At 46.2% G+C, this 18,067-nt stretch overlaps 1 protein-coding gene across 6 annotated transcripts in view; it reads right to left on the reverse strand.

Annotated features, from left to right (window-relative positions):
• Positions 1-18,067, reverse strand: part of LOC140735856 (myocyte-specific enhancer factor 2D homolog) — a 120,371-nt gene that overhangs the window by 56,145 nt on the left and 46,159 nt on the right. For all 6 annotated transcript variants that reach the window (XM_073061396.1, XM_073061397.1, XM_073061392.1 and 3 more), the window contains 3 exons: positions 11,194-11,280; positions 8,495-8,669; positions 2,086-2,289 (listed from right to left, as the gene is read on the reverse strand). In XM_073061396.1, the coding sequence (XP_072917497.1) occupies positions 2,086-2,289; positions 8,495-8,548 (258 nt within the window). In that variant the 5' untranslated portion in view covers positions 8,549-8,669; positions 11,194-11,280. The remainder of the gene's footprint in view (positions 1-2,085; positions 2,290-8,494; positions 8,670-11,193; positions 11,281-18,067) is intronic.

Below are 18,067 nucleotides of genomic sequence, written 5' to 3' on the forward strand. Positions count from 1 at the left end.
TCAAGCCCAGCCACAGCTGGAGTCAGCCTGAACTAGTGTGCTTGCTCTGGCATGGAAATCCACTCAGAGACCACTGGTGGAAGGGACAAGGATCACCAAGGACATGACCTTACAAGTAATCCTGGCCCCCCAACTCTCCCCACAGAAATGCACATACAATCAGTTCAGAAGGATTAGGGACATCTAAGAGACTCTTAGGTAGGCATGCAAATTACAGAAAAATGGAGGACTATGTAGAAAGAAAGGGTTAGATGATCTTACAGTATGTTAAAAGGTTGGCACAACATCATGGACCAAAGGATTGTACTGTACTGTTTTGTGATTGTGGTGGCAGGGTAGGGGAGGGGAGGAGCTGATTAAACCTAACCGGATACAGAGGACCTGGATTGAGTGGATGTGGAGAGTATGTTTCCAATAGTGGGAGAATCTAGGATTCAAGGACACAGCCTCAAAAAAAAAGGATGTTCCTTTAGAACAGAGACAAGGAGGAATTTCTTCAACCAGAGAGGAGCACATCTATGGAATTTATTACCAAAGTCACTGGCTATATTTAAAGCAGAGGGCGATTGGTTCTCAACTGCTAAAGAATTAAGAGATAAGAGCTGCAGGGAGAAGGCAAGAAAATGGGGTTTTAAAAACAGTCACCCATGATTGAATGGCAGAGCAAACTCTATGGGCTGAATGGTTCCATTTTGCTTCTATGTCTTATACTTTTAATTAAAATTATCTTTCTTTGGTGCAAGTTGATCAGTGGATAGACTCTCACCTGGGGTGGAGTGGCCAACACCAGAAACCCAAAGGGTGAGGTGAGCTAACAGGAAATCATGAGGGTGACAAAGTCTACATTCCAAACCAAAGAGCAGAGGTTTAAGGTGATGGGGTTATACAGGATTTAAGGGGGAATATTTTCAATCTTGAAGGTGGTTGGAATCTGAAATGTAGAGACTGTCACATCCTAGAGTTACAGAGTCTTACAGCATGAAATAGGCCCTTTGGCCCATCTAGTCCATGTTGGCCTGCTCTTCAGCCTAGACCCATCTATCTGTACCTGGATCATACACCTCTATACACTTCTCAACCATGCACCTATCCAAACTTCTGTTACAGCTACAGCTGAACTCACTTCTACAACTTCAGCTGTCAGCTTGTTCCATGCTTGCACCACCCTGAGTGAAGAAATACCCCTCAGATTCCTCTTAAGTATCTAGATAACCACTTGAATCACCAAGACTTAGAAAGCTGGGGCCCTAATATCAGTAAATGGGTTTAGTGTGGATAGGGAACGATAACCTGTTTCTGTACTGTGTGAGTTTGACGCTACAACTGTATCTGCTCCCTGGCAGATCACAAACCCTCCCTCCACTAGAAAATGTCTAGCCCACTACTGGTGAAGAACCGAGGAGATTTTGCTCCCCCAGACTGAGATGTATTTATGAGACGTATATTGAAATATACTGTGAAATGCCTTGCTTGTGTTAACAACCAACACAGAGCATGGCCACTATGCTCATCAGAACAAAACAGAACAGAACAAACAACAGAACAACAACAGCAAAGCAAGCCCCTTGACTCCATACCACACTCCTTCCCTACACTCCCTCACTCTCTCTCTCCCTCTCTCTCTCTCTCTCTCTCTCTCTCTCACTCCCCCTCTCTCTCCCTCTCCCTCTCCAGGCTCTGGCCACTGTGTTTTGATTTCTCAACTACCAATTGGCCTTCAGGAGCCAATCCTTGGTATTGAACCCCAGACTAGCTAATGAAGGCACCACAAACACCACACGAACTCTGGGTTCACCAACTGACAGGCCCTCATGCTTCCTGCTGACATAGTCTTTCAATGCAGAGTGGAGGCCTGGACTGTGAACACCCTTCATCACCAGCCCACGTCACTGGACTTCAAATGCAGAACGGAGGCCTGACCTCTACCTCCTCCACACCTCTGTGCCTAAATCCTAACCTGACCCCTCCCCAAAACCATCCTTACAAACTTAAAAGTCTGAGCCACAGTCTCGGAGAACACTGCTCAGCACTCAGGAAGGACAGCCGAGGATCCCACAGAAAGCCAATCCTGGGCGGCCAACTCACCTCCACGATGTCGGCATTGGTACGGCTCTCGTGGGGCTCATTGTACTCTGTGTACTTGAGCAGCACCTTGTCCATGTCCGTGCTCGCATACTGGAAGAGCTTGTTGGAGTGGTTGAAGATGATGAGGGCGATCTCACAGTCACACAGCACACTCAGCTCGTACGCCTTCTTCATCAGCCCAAACTTCCGCTTGGTGAAGGTCACCTGATTGGAGTGGGTGATCAAGGGCAAAGAGGAGAGGAGAGAGGAGGATGAACAAGCATATTGAATTAGGCACCTGATGAAAACTAAATAAGCCTTTCTGCGGTAAAATAAATAATTGATTTCTGGCCAAGAGCCTTCATCTGGACTGGAAAGGTAAGGGGCAGAAGCCAGAATAAGGTGGGATAGGGAAGGAGTACAAGCTGGCAGGTGATTGGTGACATACAAGAGAGATTCTGCAGATGCTGGAAATCCAAGCAACACCCACAAAATGTTGGAGAACCTCAGCAGGCCAGGCAGCATCTATGGAAAACAGTACAGTTGACATTTCAGGCCAAGACCCTTGCTGCCTGGCCTGTTGAGCTCCTTCAGCATTTTGTGAGGTGATTGATTAAGTCTATAAGATACAGAGTAGAATTAGGCTATTCAGCCCATCTAGTCTGCTTCATTATTTAACTGTGGCTGATTTGTTTTCCCCAACCTATTTTCTTACCTTCCTCCCATAACTCTCATCCCCTTACCAATCAAGAATCTCTGTCTTAAATACATGCAATGAATGAATCGGCCTCCACTGCCGTGTGCACAGATTCACTACCCTCTAGCTAAAGAAATTCCTTCTTATCTCTCGGATCCTAGACTTTCCTACTAATGGAAACATCTTCTCTATGTCTACTCTATCTGTATTCAATAGATTTCAATGAGATCCTCCTCCTCCTCCTACAGAGACATCAAACTCCTCATATGTTAAGCCTTTCATACCTGGGATCATCCTTACGAACCTCCTCTGAACCTCATCCAGGGCCACCACATACTTCCTTAGATACTGGGCACAAAATTGTTTTCAATAGTCCAAATGCAGTCTATGCAATTATAAATCATTGGCATTACAGCTTTGTTTGTAGGTTCTAATTCTCTTGAAATGAACGGTAAAATTGCATTTGCTTTCTTTACTATCAATTCAATCCGCAAGTTAAACTTCAGTGAACTGCAAAGAAAGCCTGACAGTGCCTCTACTTCCTCAGGAGTCTGCGGAGATTCGGCACGTCATCAAAAACCTTGGCAAACTTCTATAGATGTGCGGTAGAAATTGTGCTGACTGGCTGCATTACAGCCTGGTATGGGAAGACTAATGCCTTTGAGTGGGAAGTCCTACAAAAGGTACTGGATTCAGCCCAGTACATCAGGGGTAAAACCCTCCCAACTATTGAGCATATCGACATAAAACTCTGCTGTAGGAAAACAGCATCCGTTATCAAAGATCCTCACCACCCAGGCCATGCTCTTTTCTCGCTGCTGCCATCAAGTAGAAGGTACAAGAGCCTCAGGACTCGCACCACCAGGTTCATGAACAGTTAACACCCCTCAGCCATCAGGCTCTTGAACAAAAGGGGTAACTACTCATTTTACTTCTCATGTTCCCACAACCGATGGTGTCACTTTAAGGACTCTTTATCTTGTTAGTTCATGGCCATTATTTATTGCTATTTATTTATATTTGTATTTGCACGGTTTGTTGTCCATTGATCCTATTTAATAGAAACATAGAAACCTATAAAACATACAGCACAAAGCTGTGGCGAACATGTCCCTACCTTAGAACTACATAGGCTTTACCCATAGACCTCTATTTTTCTAAGCTCCATGTACCCATCCAGGAGTCTCTTAAAAGACCCTATCGTTTCCTCCGCCGCTGGCAGCCCATTTCACGCATTCACTACTCTCTGCATAAAAAACTTACCCCTGACATCTCTGTATCTACTTCCAAGCACCTTAAAACTATGCCTCTTGTGCTAGCCAATTCAGCCCTGGGAAAAAGCCTCTGACTATCCACACGATCAATGTCTCTCATTATCTTGTACACTTCTATCAAGTCACCTCTCATCCACTGTTGTTCCACGGAGAAAAGGTCGAGTTCACTCAACCTATTCTCATAAGGCATGCTCACCAATCCAGGCAACATCCTTGTAAATCTCCTCTGCACCCATTCTATGGTTTCCATGTCCTTCCTATAGTGAGGTGACTAGAACTGAGCACAGTAAGTGGGGTCTGACCAGGGTCCTATATAGCAGCAACATTACCTCTCGGCACCTAAACTCAAACCCACAGTTGATGAAGGCCAATGCACCGTATGCCTTCTTAACCACAGAGTCGACCTGTGTAGCAGCTTTGAGTAAAGAGCGAGTTTGTAAATCTAACAAGAGCAAAGGATATTGGGAATGGCGGTGGTGGTGTGTCACGAGAAGCGAGTGGGACAGGTGGCAGAGGAGTGCTGGGGTGGGAGGTGGTGCGGGGTGCAGACACACTCAGTCTCAAAATACATAAAAATTACTATTGTACTGTGCAAAAGTCTCAGGCACCCTAGCTATATGTGTATTTCTCACCCCTCTCTCCCCTAGTCTTGAGTACATGTGCAGTTCAGATCATCCCATCCAGGAAGGATGAGGTGGTTTTGAAGAGGGTAAGAAGAGGTTCACCAGGAAGCTGCCTGGATTACAGAGTATAAGACTTTAAGGAAAGGTTAGACACACGGATTACTTCCTCTGAAGGGGAGACCTGGGAGAAGCGAGAGGCATGAGGAGCGTTTGATGGCTATGGGCCTGTACTCGCTGAAGTTCAGCAGAATGAGGGGAATCTCATTGAAACCTATCAAATATTGTAAGACCTAGATAGAGTGGATGGGGAGAGCTGTTTCCTACAGTGGGAATCTAGGATCTGAGAGCACAGCCTCAGAATAGACGGTCACACCTCTGTGGAGGCCAAATTACTGAGTATATCTAAAGCAGGAGTTGATTTCTTCCTGATTACTAAGGGTGTCAAAGGATACAGGAAGGAGGCAAGAGAATGGGGTTTTGAGGGATAATATTAGCCAAGGTGGAATGGTGAAGACTTGATGGGCAAGTGGCCTAATTCTGCTGCTGTGTCTCATGGAATGGAAGGAAGCAGACATTATAGGTGAAAGGGACTGTTTGTGTGTTGTGGTGTTCGAAGTTCAAAGGGGGGCTTGACAAAGTGCAGTTACTGTTGTACTGAAAAAATGCATCAGCTACTTTGAACCCAGCAAGATCCCATGACTGCTGAGTGCAGAAATTAAAGATCACAAGGATAACATCCATGTCACCTTGTTCTGTGAACCAGTGTCCCAGGGATCGTTCACATCAGATGGCTAAATGGGTGTTGGTTTATCTGAGGTAGGAGGGGTCTTTGATTATGATGGCTACTGTACTGAGGCAGCAAGGTTTAGAAAGAGTTCATGGAGAGGAGGCTGGTTTCCATGATGTGCTGAGCTGTGTCCACAACTTGCAGTCATGGGCAGAGCAAATGCCATTCCAAGCAATGATGCAACCAGACTGGACACTTTCTACAATGAACATATAAAAACTGATAAGATGCGACAGGGGCATGGATGCCAGATTTCTTTAGGAGGAATTTCTTAAGCCAGAGGGTGGTGAATCTGTGGGATTTACTGCCACAGATGGCTGTGGGGACCAAGTCATTAGGTATGTTTAAAGCAGAGATTAATAGCTAAATTGGTAAGGGTGTCATAGGTTATGGGGAGCAGGTAGGGGATAATAATTGCCTAATTCTGCTCCTTATGGTCTTATGGTCTGTGACAGATAAAACACTTTTGATGATTCAATCCTTCCCTAAAGCATCGGACTCAATCTTTATTCCACAGAAAGTACTGAGTGCACACAACCTTCTCCTCAGAATGCACCTGTGTCAATGTTGCCACTTCCCAAGGGAATTTAGTACTACAAGGGACAAATTGCTCAATGCCTTTGCGGGGAGTGAGAATAACTGTGGAGCTGTTACCAGGAGACGGCACAGGCATGCGGGTTGCTTGGCCTCCTCACTGCTATGTGATTCTAATAAAGTTCAGAACAAGCAAGGGGCCAACAAATCCCAACAAAGGCCTCCGGAACAAGAGCATCAAACTATCATTTACTGGGCAGGCAGCTGTTGCAATGTTGGCTCCGTACCCTGGCTGCTGTCAGCCTGTACGTGGGAATGTAACATCAAGCAGATATGTGTGATGGATGAATTCATGGCAAATCCTGTCCCCGTGCTGGGAGAGGCTGAGAGCAGGGCATAGATAAGCTTTACTTGTAACACTGCAGGAACTTAGTGGGTCAGGCAGCATTAATGGAGGGGAATAAGCAGTCAACATTTCAGGCCAAGACCCTTCATCAGGACGGGAAAGGAAAGGGAAAGAAGGTGCGGGAGGGGGAGGAGTACAAGATTGCAGATGATAGGTGAGACCAAGTGAGGGGGATGAAGTATGAAGCTGGGAGAAGATAGGTGGACAAGGTGAAGGGTTGAAGAAGGAGGAATCTGATAGGAGAGTGGACCATGGAAGAAAGGGGAGGAGAGTCACCAGAGGGAGGCGATGGGCAGGTAAGAAGAGAATGGGTAAGGGGGAGTCAGAATGGCAAATGAAAAAATGGAGAAAGGGGAGGGGGGAGAAATTATTGTAAGTTAGAGGAATCGATGTTCATGCCCTCAGATTGGACGCTACCCAGAGGTATCGCTCCTCCAACCTGAGTGTGGCCTTGTCGTGACGGTAGAGCTGGCCATGGACTGACATGTCGGAGAGGGAATGGGAAGTCAAATTGAAATGGGTGGGCATTGAGAAATCCCACCTTTTCCAGTGGATGGAGCATAAGTGCTCAATGAAGTGGTCCCCTAATCTAAATCGAGTCTCAGCAGGAGCACCGGATACAGTAGACGACCCTGACAAACTCACAGGTGAAGCATAGCCTCACCTGGAAGGACTGTTTGGGGCCCAGAATGGTGGTGAGGGAGGAAAAGAAGGGGCACTTGCCCCAATTACAGGAATAAGTGTCAGGAGGGAGATCAGTGGGCAGGAGAGTCATGAAGAGAGCATGCACTGTGGAAAGTAGTGAGTTGGAGGTGGGGTGGGGGGTGGTTACTGTATTCCTATCCATACTGTGTCTGCCCCAGGACTGTGTAATGGGACCAGGCAGAGGGAGCTCCGTTTCTAAACTGTGCTATATGTATCGGAATGTAGTTAAAACATTATTCCGCAACTGACCCATACCTTGCTTACCTTAGATTGTGTTACAGAACTGTCTAGAGGGTGAAAAATATCGAATATTTGAGAGAATGCGGCAAGTGCGTTGTGGCAGACTGATTACGTGGTGAATCGAACAGGCCTCCTCCATATGGGAGGACCTCTTTTTGCGCAGGGCTTTATCTCGGCAGGCCCAGTTCATTGCTCCTGCATTGCGGCTCGTGTACTGCAGCTACCGAGATTCAGTCCAAACATTTAATCCTACTGACTGGTCCTCATTCATGCCCCATGCATGCATAACAGAGGGGGTAAGATACAGAGTAAAGCCCATGCTGTTCTCATTTAACAAGCCATTCAGCCTTTGCCTCTCTACTTTCCCCTGGTGATTCAACTTTGGTGTCGATCTATACACAGAAGGATCCCAACACTGCCTGGTGTGACAGAGAAGGTGGTGGAGAGAGGGCAAGTTTCTCTCCTCCAGTTGTGTTCTGATCTCCATGCTTAGTAGATTTGAACTGCTGCCCTGTCGTTTTCCGGTTTGAAATATCTCATTAATTAAACAGTGATTGCTGTGTCCCTAATTAAGATTCTAAATTTAGCATTATAAAGGCACTGTGCATCACACTGCTGCTAAATATACACACAGTCTTGCCTGACTATGCAAATTTTTTCACTCCTCAATGGATTCTGCAGCTATTCACAAGCACATAAATAACAAGTGCTGCTGTACGGCACACTTCCTGTTCTGCAGGGCTGGAGATAACCTGACTTGGGGTTAGAGGACTGTATGTGCGTGGGTGAGAGAGAGGAACGGGGCTTGCTTTGCTGTTGTTTTGTTGCTTGTTGTGGTCTGTTGCTCTGCCAAGCAGCGTGAGCATGCAATGTTGGTGCTGGAATGTCTGGCGACATTTGCGGGCTGCCCCCGGCGCGCCTTTAGGTTGTGTTGGTTGTTAACGCAAACGACGCAGCTCACTGTATGTTTCAATGTAAACACAATAAATAAACTTGAATCTTGAATCCCTGCAGCTCTGGAAGGCCAATTCAGAGAACCGTCCGTGTGTGAGAGTATATACGCGTGCAGACTGCTGCGATGGCACCCCTAGATGAGCTGCTCGGAGACCAAAGCAGATGATGGTGAAGAGACATACTGGGGTAAAGGCTGATCCGCTGAGTTACCTGCCGGTTGCGCTCATCCAGGATGCGTGTGATCTGAATCTTTTTGCGCCCCATGCTTTCTGCTGGGGCCCCTGGAGAATGGTGGTCTGAATACTGTTCTTGTTCAAGTCTGCCGTCAAACTCCTTAGATCATTGCCGGCTCTCTGCTCTCCCGGGGGCAGTCTGATGCATAAACCTGCAAGGCAAAGCCATTCAGATTGACATTTCAGAACCTTACAAGTGATTCAGATCCCAGAATTACAACCACACTTGCAGCCGTACAGCATGGAACCCAGCCCTTCGACCCGACTCCTAAATACTGACCCAGATGCCCATCCAAGCTAACCCCACTTGCCCATATCCCTTTAATATTTTCCTATCCAAATCTATTTTAACTGTTGTTACTGTACCTACCTCAACCACTTCCTCTAGTACCTACCACCCTCTGTGTGGTAAAGTTGCCCTCAGGTCCCTCTTCAACCTCTCCCCTCTCAGCTTAAACCTGTGCCCTCTAGCTATTAATTCACCAACGCTGAGGAAAAAGATAGAGTACATTGACCCTATCTATGCATCCCCACCCCCCCAGCCCCATGATTTTACACACTTTCAACTTCCCAAATAACTTGGCCAAGAACTACACTGAACTGAACTTGGTCAGAGTTCCCAACAGTCCATGGTGCTTACGTTCCACAAGCAATTTCGACATACATTCTCTGTTCAAACCTAGTTGGTTAATCACCCATGTCTGCACTGACATATCCCGTGTGTGCAGTAACATAACCCTCAATTCTCACAGTATTATCTCACTTTGATGAAGCCCTACCCCAAAGTCCTGTATGCATATCATAAGACATTGGAACAGAATTAGGCCATTCAGCCCATCAAGCCTGTTCAGCCATTCAATCATGGTTCATTTATTATCACTCTCAACCACATTCTGCTGCCTTCTCCCTGTAGCATTTGAAACCCTGACTAAGTATACCCAACGACTTAGCCTCCATAGCCATTTGTACAATGAATTCTACAGATGCACTATCCTCTGGCTAAAGAAATTCCTCTCCATATATAACCATATAACAATTACAGCAAGGAAACAGGCCATCTCGGCCCTTTTAGTCCGTGCCAAACGCTTACTCTCACCTAGTCCTACTGGCCCGCACTCAGCCCATAACTCTCCATTCCTTTCCTGTCCATATACCTATCCAATTTTACTTTAAATGACAATACCGAACCTGTCTCTACCACTTCTACTGGAAGTTCGTTCCACACAGCTACCACTCTCTGAGTAAAGAAATTCCCCCTCGTGTTACCCTTAAACTTTTGCCCCCTAACTCTTAACTCATGTCCTCTTATTTGAATCTCCCCTACTCTCAATGGAAAAAGCCTATCCATGTCAACTCTATCTATCCCCCTCATAATTTTACATACCTCTATCAAGTCCTCCTTCAACCTTCTACGCTCCAAAGAATAAAGACCTAACTTGTTCAACCTTTCTCTGTAACTTAGGTGCTGAAACCCAGGTAACATTCTAGTAAATCTTCTCTGTACTCTCTCTATTTTGTTGATATCTTTCCTATAATTCGGTGACCAGAACTGTACACAATACTCCAAATTCAGCCTTACCAATGCCTTGTACAATTTTAACATTACATCCAAACTCCTATACTCAATGCTCTGATTTATAAAGGCCAGCATACCAAAAGCTTTCTTCACCACCCTATCCACATGAGATTCCACCTTCAAGGAACTATGCACCATTATTCCTAGATCACTCTGTTCTACTGCATTCTTCAATGCCCTATCATTTACCATACATGTCCTATTTGGATTATTCCTACCAAAATGTAGCACCTTACACTTATCAGCATTAAACTTAATCTGCCATCGTTCAGCCCACTCTTCTAACTGGCCTAAATCTCTCTGCAAGCTTTGAAAACCTACTTCATTATCCACAACGCCACCTACCTTACTACTGCATACTTACTAATCCAATTTACCACCCCATTATCCAGATCACTAATGTAAATGACAAACAACATTGGACCCAGTACAGATCCCTGAGGCACACCACTAGTCACCAGCCTCCAACCTAACAAAACAGTTATCCACCACTACTCTCTGGCATCTCCCATCCAGCCACTGTTGAATCCATTTTACTACTTTAATATTAATACCTAATGATTGAACCTTCCTAACTAACCTTCCGTGCAGAACCTTGTCAAAGGCCTTACTGAAGTCCATATAGACAACATCCACTCTCATCTCTGTTCTAAATGGATGTCCTTCTATTCTGAGGCTGTGCCCTCTGGCCCTAGACTCCCCCAGTGTAGGAAACAACCTCTCCATCAACTCTATCTCGGCCTTTCAATTTAGGAGTTTCTGTGCTGCTGTTTGATGAGCAGCCTGATCCCCATTCCAAATACTCACTCACTCCATCAGCTGCAGGACTGAGGGATAAGGCCCTTCACTGAGACAGCACAGCCATTGACACAGTCAGCTCTAATGATAGAGCCTTCAGCAGACAACCAGCACCTCACTATCTCCTTATCCCAAATACACAACCAGCCAACCCCAGGTAAGGGTTATGAGTTAGAACTGATCAATGACTCAGGAGAGTCACAGAGTGGGATGTTAAAGACTGGGAGGCTTCTCCACAGGCACCAGAGAATCAGGCAAATGCCCACTGCAGAACCTCATGTATAGACACAGATATTACGAACCATTCACGTTTCCAGAAAGTCAAAGCGATGAAGTCCAGGACCATGGGAATGGAAACAATGTTCAGCTCGTTGAAAATCACAGACAACCTGTAACACAAAGAGATTCACCTTCACCGGAGAGCTCTAGATTGAAACAGACTGGGACAGTGTAGGGATTTCCACTGTGTCTAATCTGTACTATCCCTGTCCTGGAGTGTGTGATGGGATGGCATGGAGGGAGCTCCACTTTGTGTCTGACTCTGGGAGTGTGTGGTGGAACGCTGTGGAGGGATACACTAAGACCCTGTGGTGCCCAGCAGATCCACAGACAGCCAGAGCACTCAGAGCTCAAGGGCATGGAGCTGGTGCCCACACTGTGTGCCCTCTAAGCCTCTGAACACACACACACACTGGACAGGCTGAAAAGGAATGTCCTCATCTTACCGGACAGCGACAATCCCTCTCCACCAGGTGCCCAAAGAGCTGGAGCGTGGGACTGAAGTCTGACCAGTTGACAAGTACACCTTTCAACACTATTACAGAACCAGCTATAAGATTGGATTGCACCCACCCCCCCCCCACCACTGTCTCCCCATGACCATGTGGGTTTCCCTCAAGTGCTCCAGTTTCCTCCCACGTTCCAAAGATGTACCATTTAGGGTTAGTGAGTTGTGGACATGCTGGAACCATTGCGACACTTGCAAGATGCCCCAGCACAATGTTCCCTATATTGATTGGATGCAAACAACACATTTTGCTGAATGGTCCAACGTACATGTGACAAATAAAGCTAATCTCAATATCTTTTATACATAAGAACGAGTTGCAGTCTCACACATCCCAATTTTGGGACATGGACTTGAGCAGGCTCTAGAAATGGTAGGAAACTTGGCACTCTGCTCCTGTTGCTTGGGATTATTCCGTACAGAACTGCAGCCCAAGGTCCCACTAAGAGAGGTTAGGCTGCTCCGGATCAAAGGCAGAACAGCCACAGTGTATCTGGATGGTAACTGTGGGCAAGGAAGTAAAAGGTGTGCAGAAAGGAGGTTTCACTTCTGTGCTGTGTGGAACGGCTGAGGGGGCATTCCAAACTATGCATTGGCTCTTGAGGAAGGTTTTGGGTAAACAATTCTAGCCCGAGAAAGTCAGGAGCATCTCATACGTGCGTTCCCTCAATACCCAGTGATGTGGTTCTCCCTCTAGCACCCAAGACATCCCAAGGTCCATCCAACGTGACGGCACCTCTCTTCCACCAGTTGGGTGGGTCACTGACTGTGGGTAACCCCAAGCAGTCCCGATAAAAAGGCTGGCAATTCCCTCAGATCATCATAGTTGACGCCTGCCACCAGAAACATTCTAAAGGCTGTGCACCGGTGGAAGAATGTATTGTTACTGTGGGAATGCTTTACAGATATCTCTGCAGTGTCCAAAGTTTGAGTCACCACTCAGGGACAGATACACAGAAATAACTGACCAACAAAAAGACTGCATCAGGAGCAGAGACCAGTGCGGATAACTTCACTCACCTCAACACTGAACTGATTCACAACATACAGTACTATGCAAAAATTATAGGAAAATGAACATACAGTAGCTAGAGTGGCTAAGACTTTTGCACAGTACTGTAGTAATTTTATGCATAGCACTGTACTGCTGCCACACAAAAAAAATCATGAAATATGAGAGTGCTGATAAACCTGAATCTGATATGGGTCTCTACTGTGGACTGAGAGTGGGAAGACAGCAGAGAGAGGGGAATCATATTTGGAAAAAGGGGAAGAGAGAGGAGAAGGAACAAGAAGAATCAGAGAGACATTCTGTAATGATCAATAAACCAATTGCTTGGAATCAAATGATCTTACCTGGTGTCTCAGGGCTGGGTGTGTCTGCACCAGTGCTAGACCCCACCCGACACTCCTTCATTGCCACCTGTCCCACACCCCCTGCCCACCCGGCGGTGCTCCATCCTCGACACTCCCAACATCCTTTGCTCTAGCCAGATTCACAAACTTGTTCTCCACTCCATCTTGACAAATACAGTACTGTGCAAAAGTCTTAGGAACCCTAGCTACAAATATGTGCTTAAGACTTCTGCCCAGTACTGTATGGATTCACTTTCAAGGACTCTACCATTCGTGTTATTTATTTACTTATTTATCATTTTTTGTCTCTTGCACATTGATTGTGGGTAGTTTTTCACTGATTTTATTGTATTTCTTTGTTCCACTGTGAACACCTGCAAGGAAATGAATCTCAGGGTACTAGATGGTGACACATACATACTTTGATGATAATTGTACCTTGACTTTGAAATTTGAGACCCAGTGCTGCCTTCTGCCCAAAAGATACCCACCAGCTTCTTCCGGATATTGGCGAGACCAAAGTGGCAGCTACTTTTTTAATATGGCAGTCACCACCCCAGTTTAGGATTTGGAACAGATTTGCCCCCTCCCTAGGCAAGTGGTAACTTTTGCCTCCAGCTCTTGTCAGCCTGCAAACCAGGCTTCCTGGTGAAGACTCAGGTGTGTGCTTATCTCTGGCAATGAGCCCACCTGCGACTGGCCCTCCTGGTGTCTGGAACAGCCGAACCATGTGGTTAGAAAGGCCTATAGGCAACTCCGATGGATAGGTCATGGCATTTGGACACCTAACTCATGTCTCCCCAAACAGATCCATTACTCCCAGTTGAAGGAATGTCAGTGAGCCCCTCGTGGGCAAAGGAAACACTTCAAAGATAAACATCACAATCAGTCTGGAGAAATTCAACAATACATCTAAAATCTAGGAAGGCATTATACTCAATAGATGCACCTAGAGGAAATCTTTGCAAGAGGTACCTGCGCTACCTGACAGCGACCTCCGCTATGTCACAGAGAACAAGTTGGCAGCTGCAAAAGGAGAGAATGAACAACCAAAGGATCCAATGACTAACCAGAGCCCGCACTGCACCAGAATATGTGGATCCCAGACTGGCCTCTACAGACAATCCCTTAGGAGAGCATCATGCTCGACTCGAATGATGGCACTACTACTAAGCACTCACACATCCTCCATGATTTGGTGGGATGTGTAACTGCAAGAAGCACATTTGCAGTGGGGCAAACTCACCCACATGCATCAGAGGAGACAATGGAAATGGCTCCATACAAATGGAGCACCAGTGACCCAGGAACAGGGCACTCATGAGCCACATCCGCCACAGCAAACAGACGTACATTGGACACAGGAAAAGAAACAAGGACCAAGTCAAACCATGTGTAGAGGAGGCCCTCTGTTGTTGGGATCGACCATGGATGCTGCTTGTGTTCAATACACAAGCCAGTGGTACAATATGCAGGGGAAGATGTTGCCCATACAGTAGGCTGCTCTTCACCTTGCATCTGCTGAATCCAAAGGAGTAGCAGATGCAGTTTGTCACCAGCGACATTGCAGGAGCTGTCAAGTAAGCATTGAACTCAATGTAGGATTGCTTTAGGGACGCCAGCTCTGGACTTCTCCTCTGCGTTTATTCCCAAAGCCTTTCCCATGAGTGTGTACAGCTGCAAGGCTGTGGAGGTTTGATATCAGAGTTTTCCTTTTCCTAGATGAGCTGCCAACTGTAGCTGATGAGCCCCACTTGTTCAAAGCAACTGGTTTTAAGGCTTCAGTAACCCAACTTTGCCCCTTCTCCAGTCAGTAGAAACGGTTCCACTGGGCTTAGTAGCTAGGCCACACGTCACGGCCAGGCATGGTTGTCAGAGGCTATTTGAGATGCATACCAGTGGAAACATTTAATAGGCAGTTTAAGTTTATCGCCACTACCACCCCTCGCAGCTATGAAAACTTACTTGTGATGTTGGTCAGAGGAGCGACAGGCAATCAACACTTGAGTTATATGTACAAGGTGGACCAGGTCCCAGATTAGATGGGTGTTATACTAAATGGACTAGTCCAGGGCTGTGTAGGAACAACCAGGATAGATCACGTGGGCCAGTACAGAGCCCAAGCCGAGGTCCTGTAAACTTATACAGATGAGGGATTTCCCCCCTCCAAACTGTATAGCCTTTTTCTCCTTGTGAGCACTGCCTGACTTGATCAGTAACTCCATTACCTAAGACTAGTGGTCTTCCACAGGAGTCTGTGTTGGGACCATTTCTTTTCCCATTACGTCAGTGATTTGGATGTTGGAATTGATAGCTGTGTAGTCAAGTTTGCAGACAATATGAAGATAGTGGAGGGGCAGGTACTTCTGAGGAAGGAGAGAGGTCACAGAAGGACAGAAGACAGATTAGGAGAATGGGCAATGAAGTGGTAGATGGAATACAGTATTGGGAAGTGTACAGTCATGCACTTTGGTAGAAGAAATAGAAGGGTAGTCTATTTTCTAAATGGAGAAAAAAATGCAGAAGTCTGAGGTGCAGAGGGACTTGGGAGTCCTCGTGCAGGATTACTAAATGGTCAATTTGTAGGTTGAGTCGGTAGTGAGGAAGGCACATGTGATGTTAGCATTCACTTCCAGAGGACTAGGATATAAAAACAAAGATGTAAAGCTGAGGATTTATAAAGCACTGGTGAGGCCTCACTTGTAGTATTGTGAACAGTTTTGGGCCCCTCTCACTTAAGAGGGTTCAAAGGAGGTTCATGAAAATAATACTAGGATTAAAAGGCTTGTCACATGAGGAGCATTTGATGCCACTGGACCTCTACTCAATTAAGAAGAATGAGGGGTAACCTTATTGAAAGCTACCGAATGGTGAAAGGCCTCGATAGAGTGGATGTGGAGAGGATGCTTCCTATGGTGGGGGAAGCCTAAGACCAGAGGGCATAACCTCAGAATAAAAGGATATCCTTTTAGAACTGAGGTGAGGAGGAATTACTTAACCAGCGAGTTCATTGCCACAGGTAGTTGTGGAGGCCAGGTTATTGGGTATATTTAAGGCAGAGGTTGGTAAGTTATTGATTAGTCCGGCATGAAGGGATACAGGAAGAAGGCAGGAGATTGGGGCTGAGAAGAGAAGCTGATAGATATTTCAGAGTGGATGCTGCAAGACCCTGATCCTCACTACCAGTGCTGCTACATCAACAATGATGAAATGGCATTGCAGACTCGATGGGCCAAATGGCCTAATTCTGCTCCTGTACCTTACCTTCTTATGGCCTTAAGACATAGGAGCAGGATTGGTCCTTTTGGACTATTGAGTCTTATACGTCATTCAATCATTGAACACAGAACATAACAGCACATTACATGCCCTAACCCGCTCAACCTATCTCCACTTAAATCATGTCTGATTTATTATCCCTCTCAACACCATTCTGCTTTTGTTAGGAGACCAAGTAAGAAATGACGACTGCCCTGCTCCACAAGAGAGGCATCAATCAGTTCACTGAACTTCTCCCCATAACTGACACATCCTCTCAAACCCCAGGTCATCCATGAAAACCCTCTGGATCCATGAAGTGTGGTTCGAAATCATACAGCTCCTTGAGCTGTCAACAGCTCCCCAGGGGAAGAAGGCGAGGTGTGGTCCCAAGGTCTAGATCCACAAACTCACTTACATGCCTCAGCACCTGGTGTGGCCTCCCATTCTCGAAACATCTACTACAGGGTCATAACCTTGTGGCTCAACTGAAGAGACATTGTAAACTGCGTACCCTTTCCTTGAGGCACAAGGGACTCTGCAGATGCTGGAAATTTTGAGTAATGCACAAACTACTGGTGGAACTCAGCAGGTCAGGTAGCATCTATGGAGGGGAATAATCAGTTGATGTTTTGAGCTGAGACCCTAAGGCAGCGGGGGAGGTGGAGGAGTACAAGATAGTAGGTGATGGGTGAGAGGGGAAAGTGGGTGGTTGGAGGAGGGGGAATGAAATAAGAAGATGAGAAATGATAGGTGGAGGCCGGAGGTGGAGGAATCTGATAGGAGAGGACATAGGACCATGGGAGAAAGGGAAAGAGGAAAAGCAAAGTAAGGTGATAGGCAGGTGAGCACCATTTTGTACTCCTTCGTCTCTGCACATAATCTTATTTTGGCTTCTGCCCCTTTCCTTTCCAATCCTGATGAAGGGTCTTGGCTTGAAAAGCTGACTGTATTTCTCATCACAAATGCTGCCTGACCCATTGAGTTCCTCCATCGCTTTGTTCCAGGCGTTCTGTTTCAAACCCCCTTTTCTGAGCTGCACTCCTCTTGCCCTCGGCTGCATGGAGGGAGCCTTCTTCTACAACTTAATTTATATTTTACTTACCTTGGGGTTGCTGGTGTCTCAGGAAGGTGGGCGGCCCTCCAGAAAGCACTGGGAGTCAGAAAGCTGATAGATATTTCAGAGTGGATGCTGCAGACCCTGATCCTCACTACCAGGGCTGCTACATCAACAATCTGCATCAGCTTTTCTCACTGGTGGACAGGCAGAGACAGCTGGTGACAGGAACCGAGTCCACCCTTCCTCTGTAAGGCAGTTGCAACCCAAGGATCTAATTACGCTCATTAAAGCAGCACACAGCGTAGAATCACAATCCTCCCACTGTTGAGGATTCATTTCCATCCCCGTCGAGTCCAACCAGACCCACAGTTCACGATTCAAGATTGTTTAATGTCATTTCAAGTACACAAGTGTAAAGGAGAACAAAATGATTGTTCCTCCAGATCCAAAACAGCACAAAAAAATACAGTAAGATAAAGTACGCAATAAGAAGAAAAAAAACACAACAAATATAAATACATAAAATACCTTATTATATACATTGATTCCATGTCTATAAAGTTGATGGTAGGTACACAAGGTGGATAAAGTAGTGGTGGTTAGTGGTTGTCGAGGGATACAATAGTAGGTGGAGGTGTTGATTAGCCTTACAGCTTGGTCAGGCACTCCTGGTGTGAATGCTATGCAGCTTCTTCCCTGATGGAGGTAGGGCAAG

Source organism: Hemitrygon akajei, chromosome 11, assembly GCF_048418815.1.
Source record: "Hemitrygon akajei chromosome 11, sHemAka1.3, whole genome shotgun sequence".
Classification (NCBI taxonomy): domain Eukaryota; kingdom Metazoa; phylum Chordata; class Chondrichthyes; order Myliobatiformes; family Dasyatidae; genus Hemitrygon; species Hemitrygon akajei.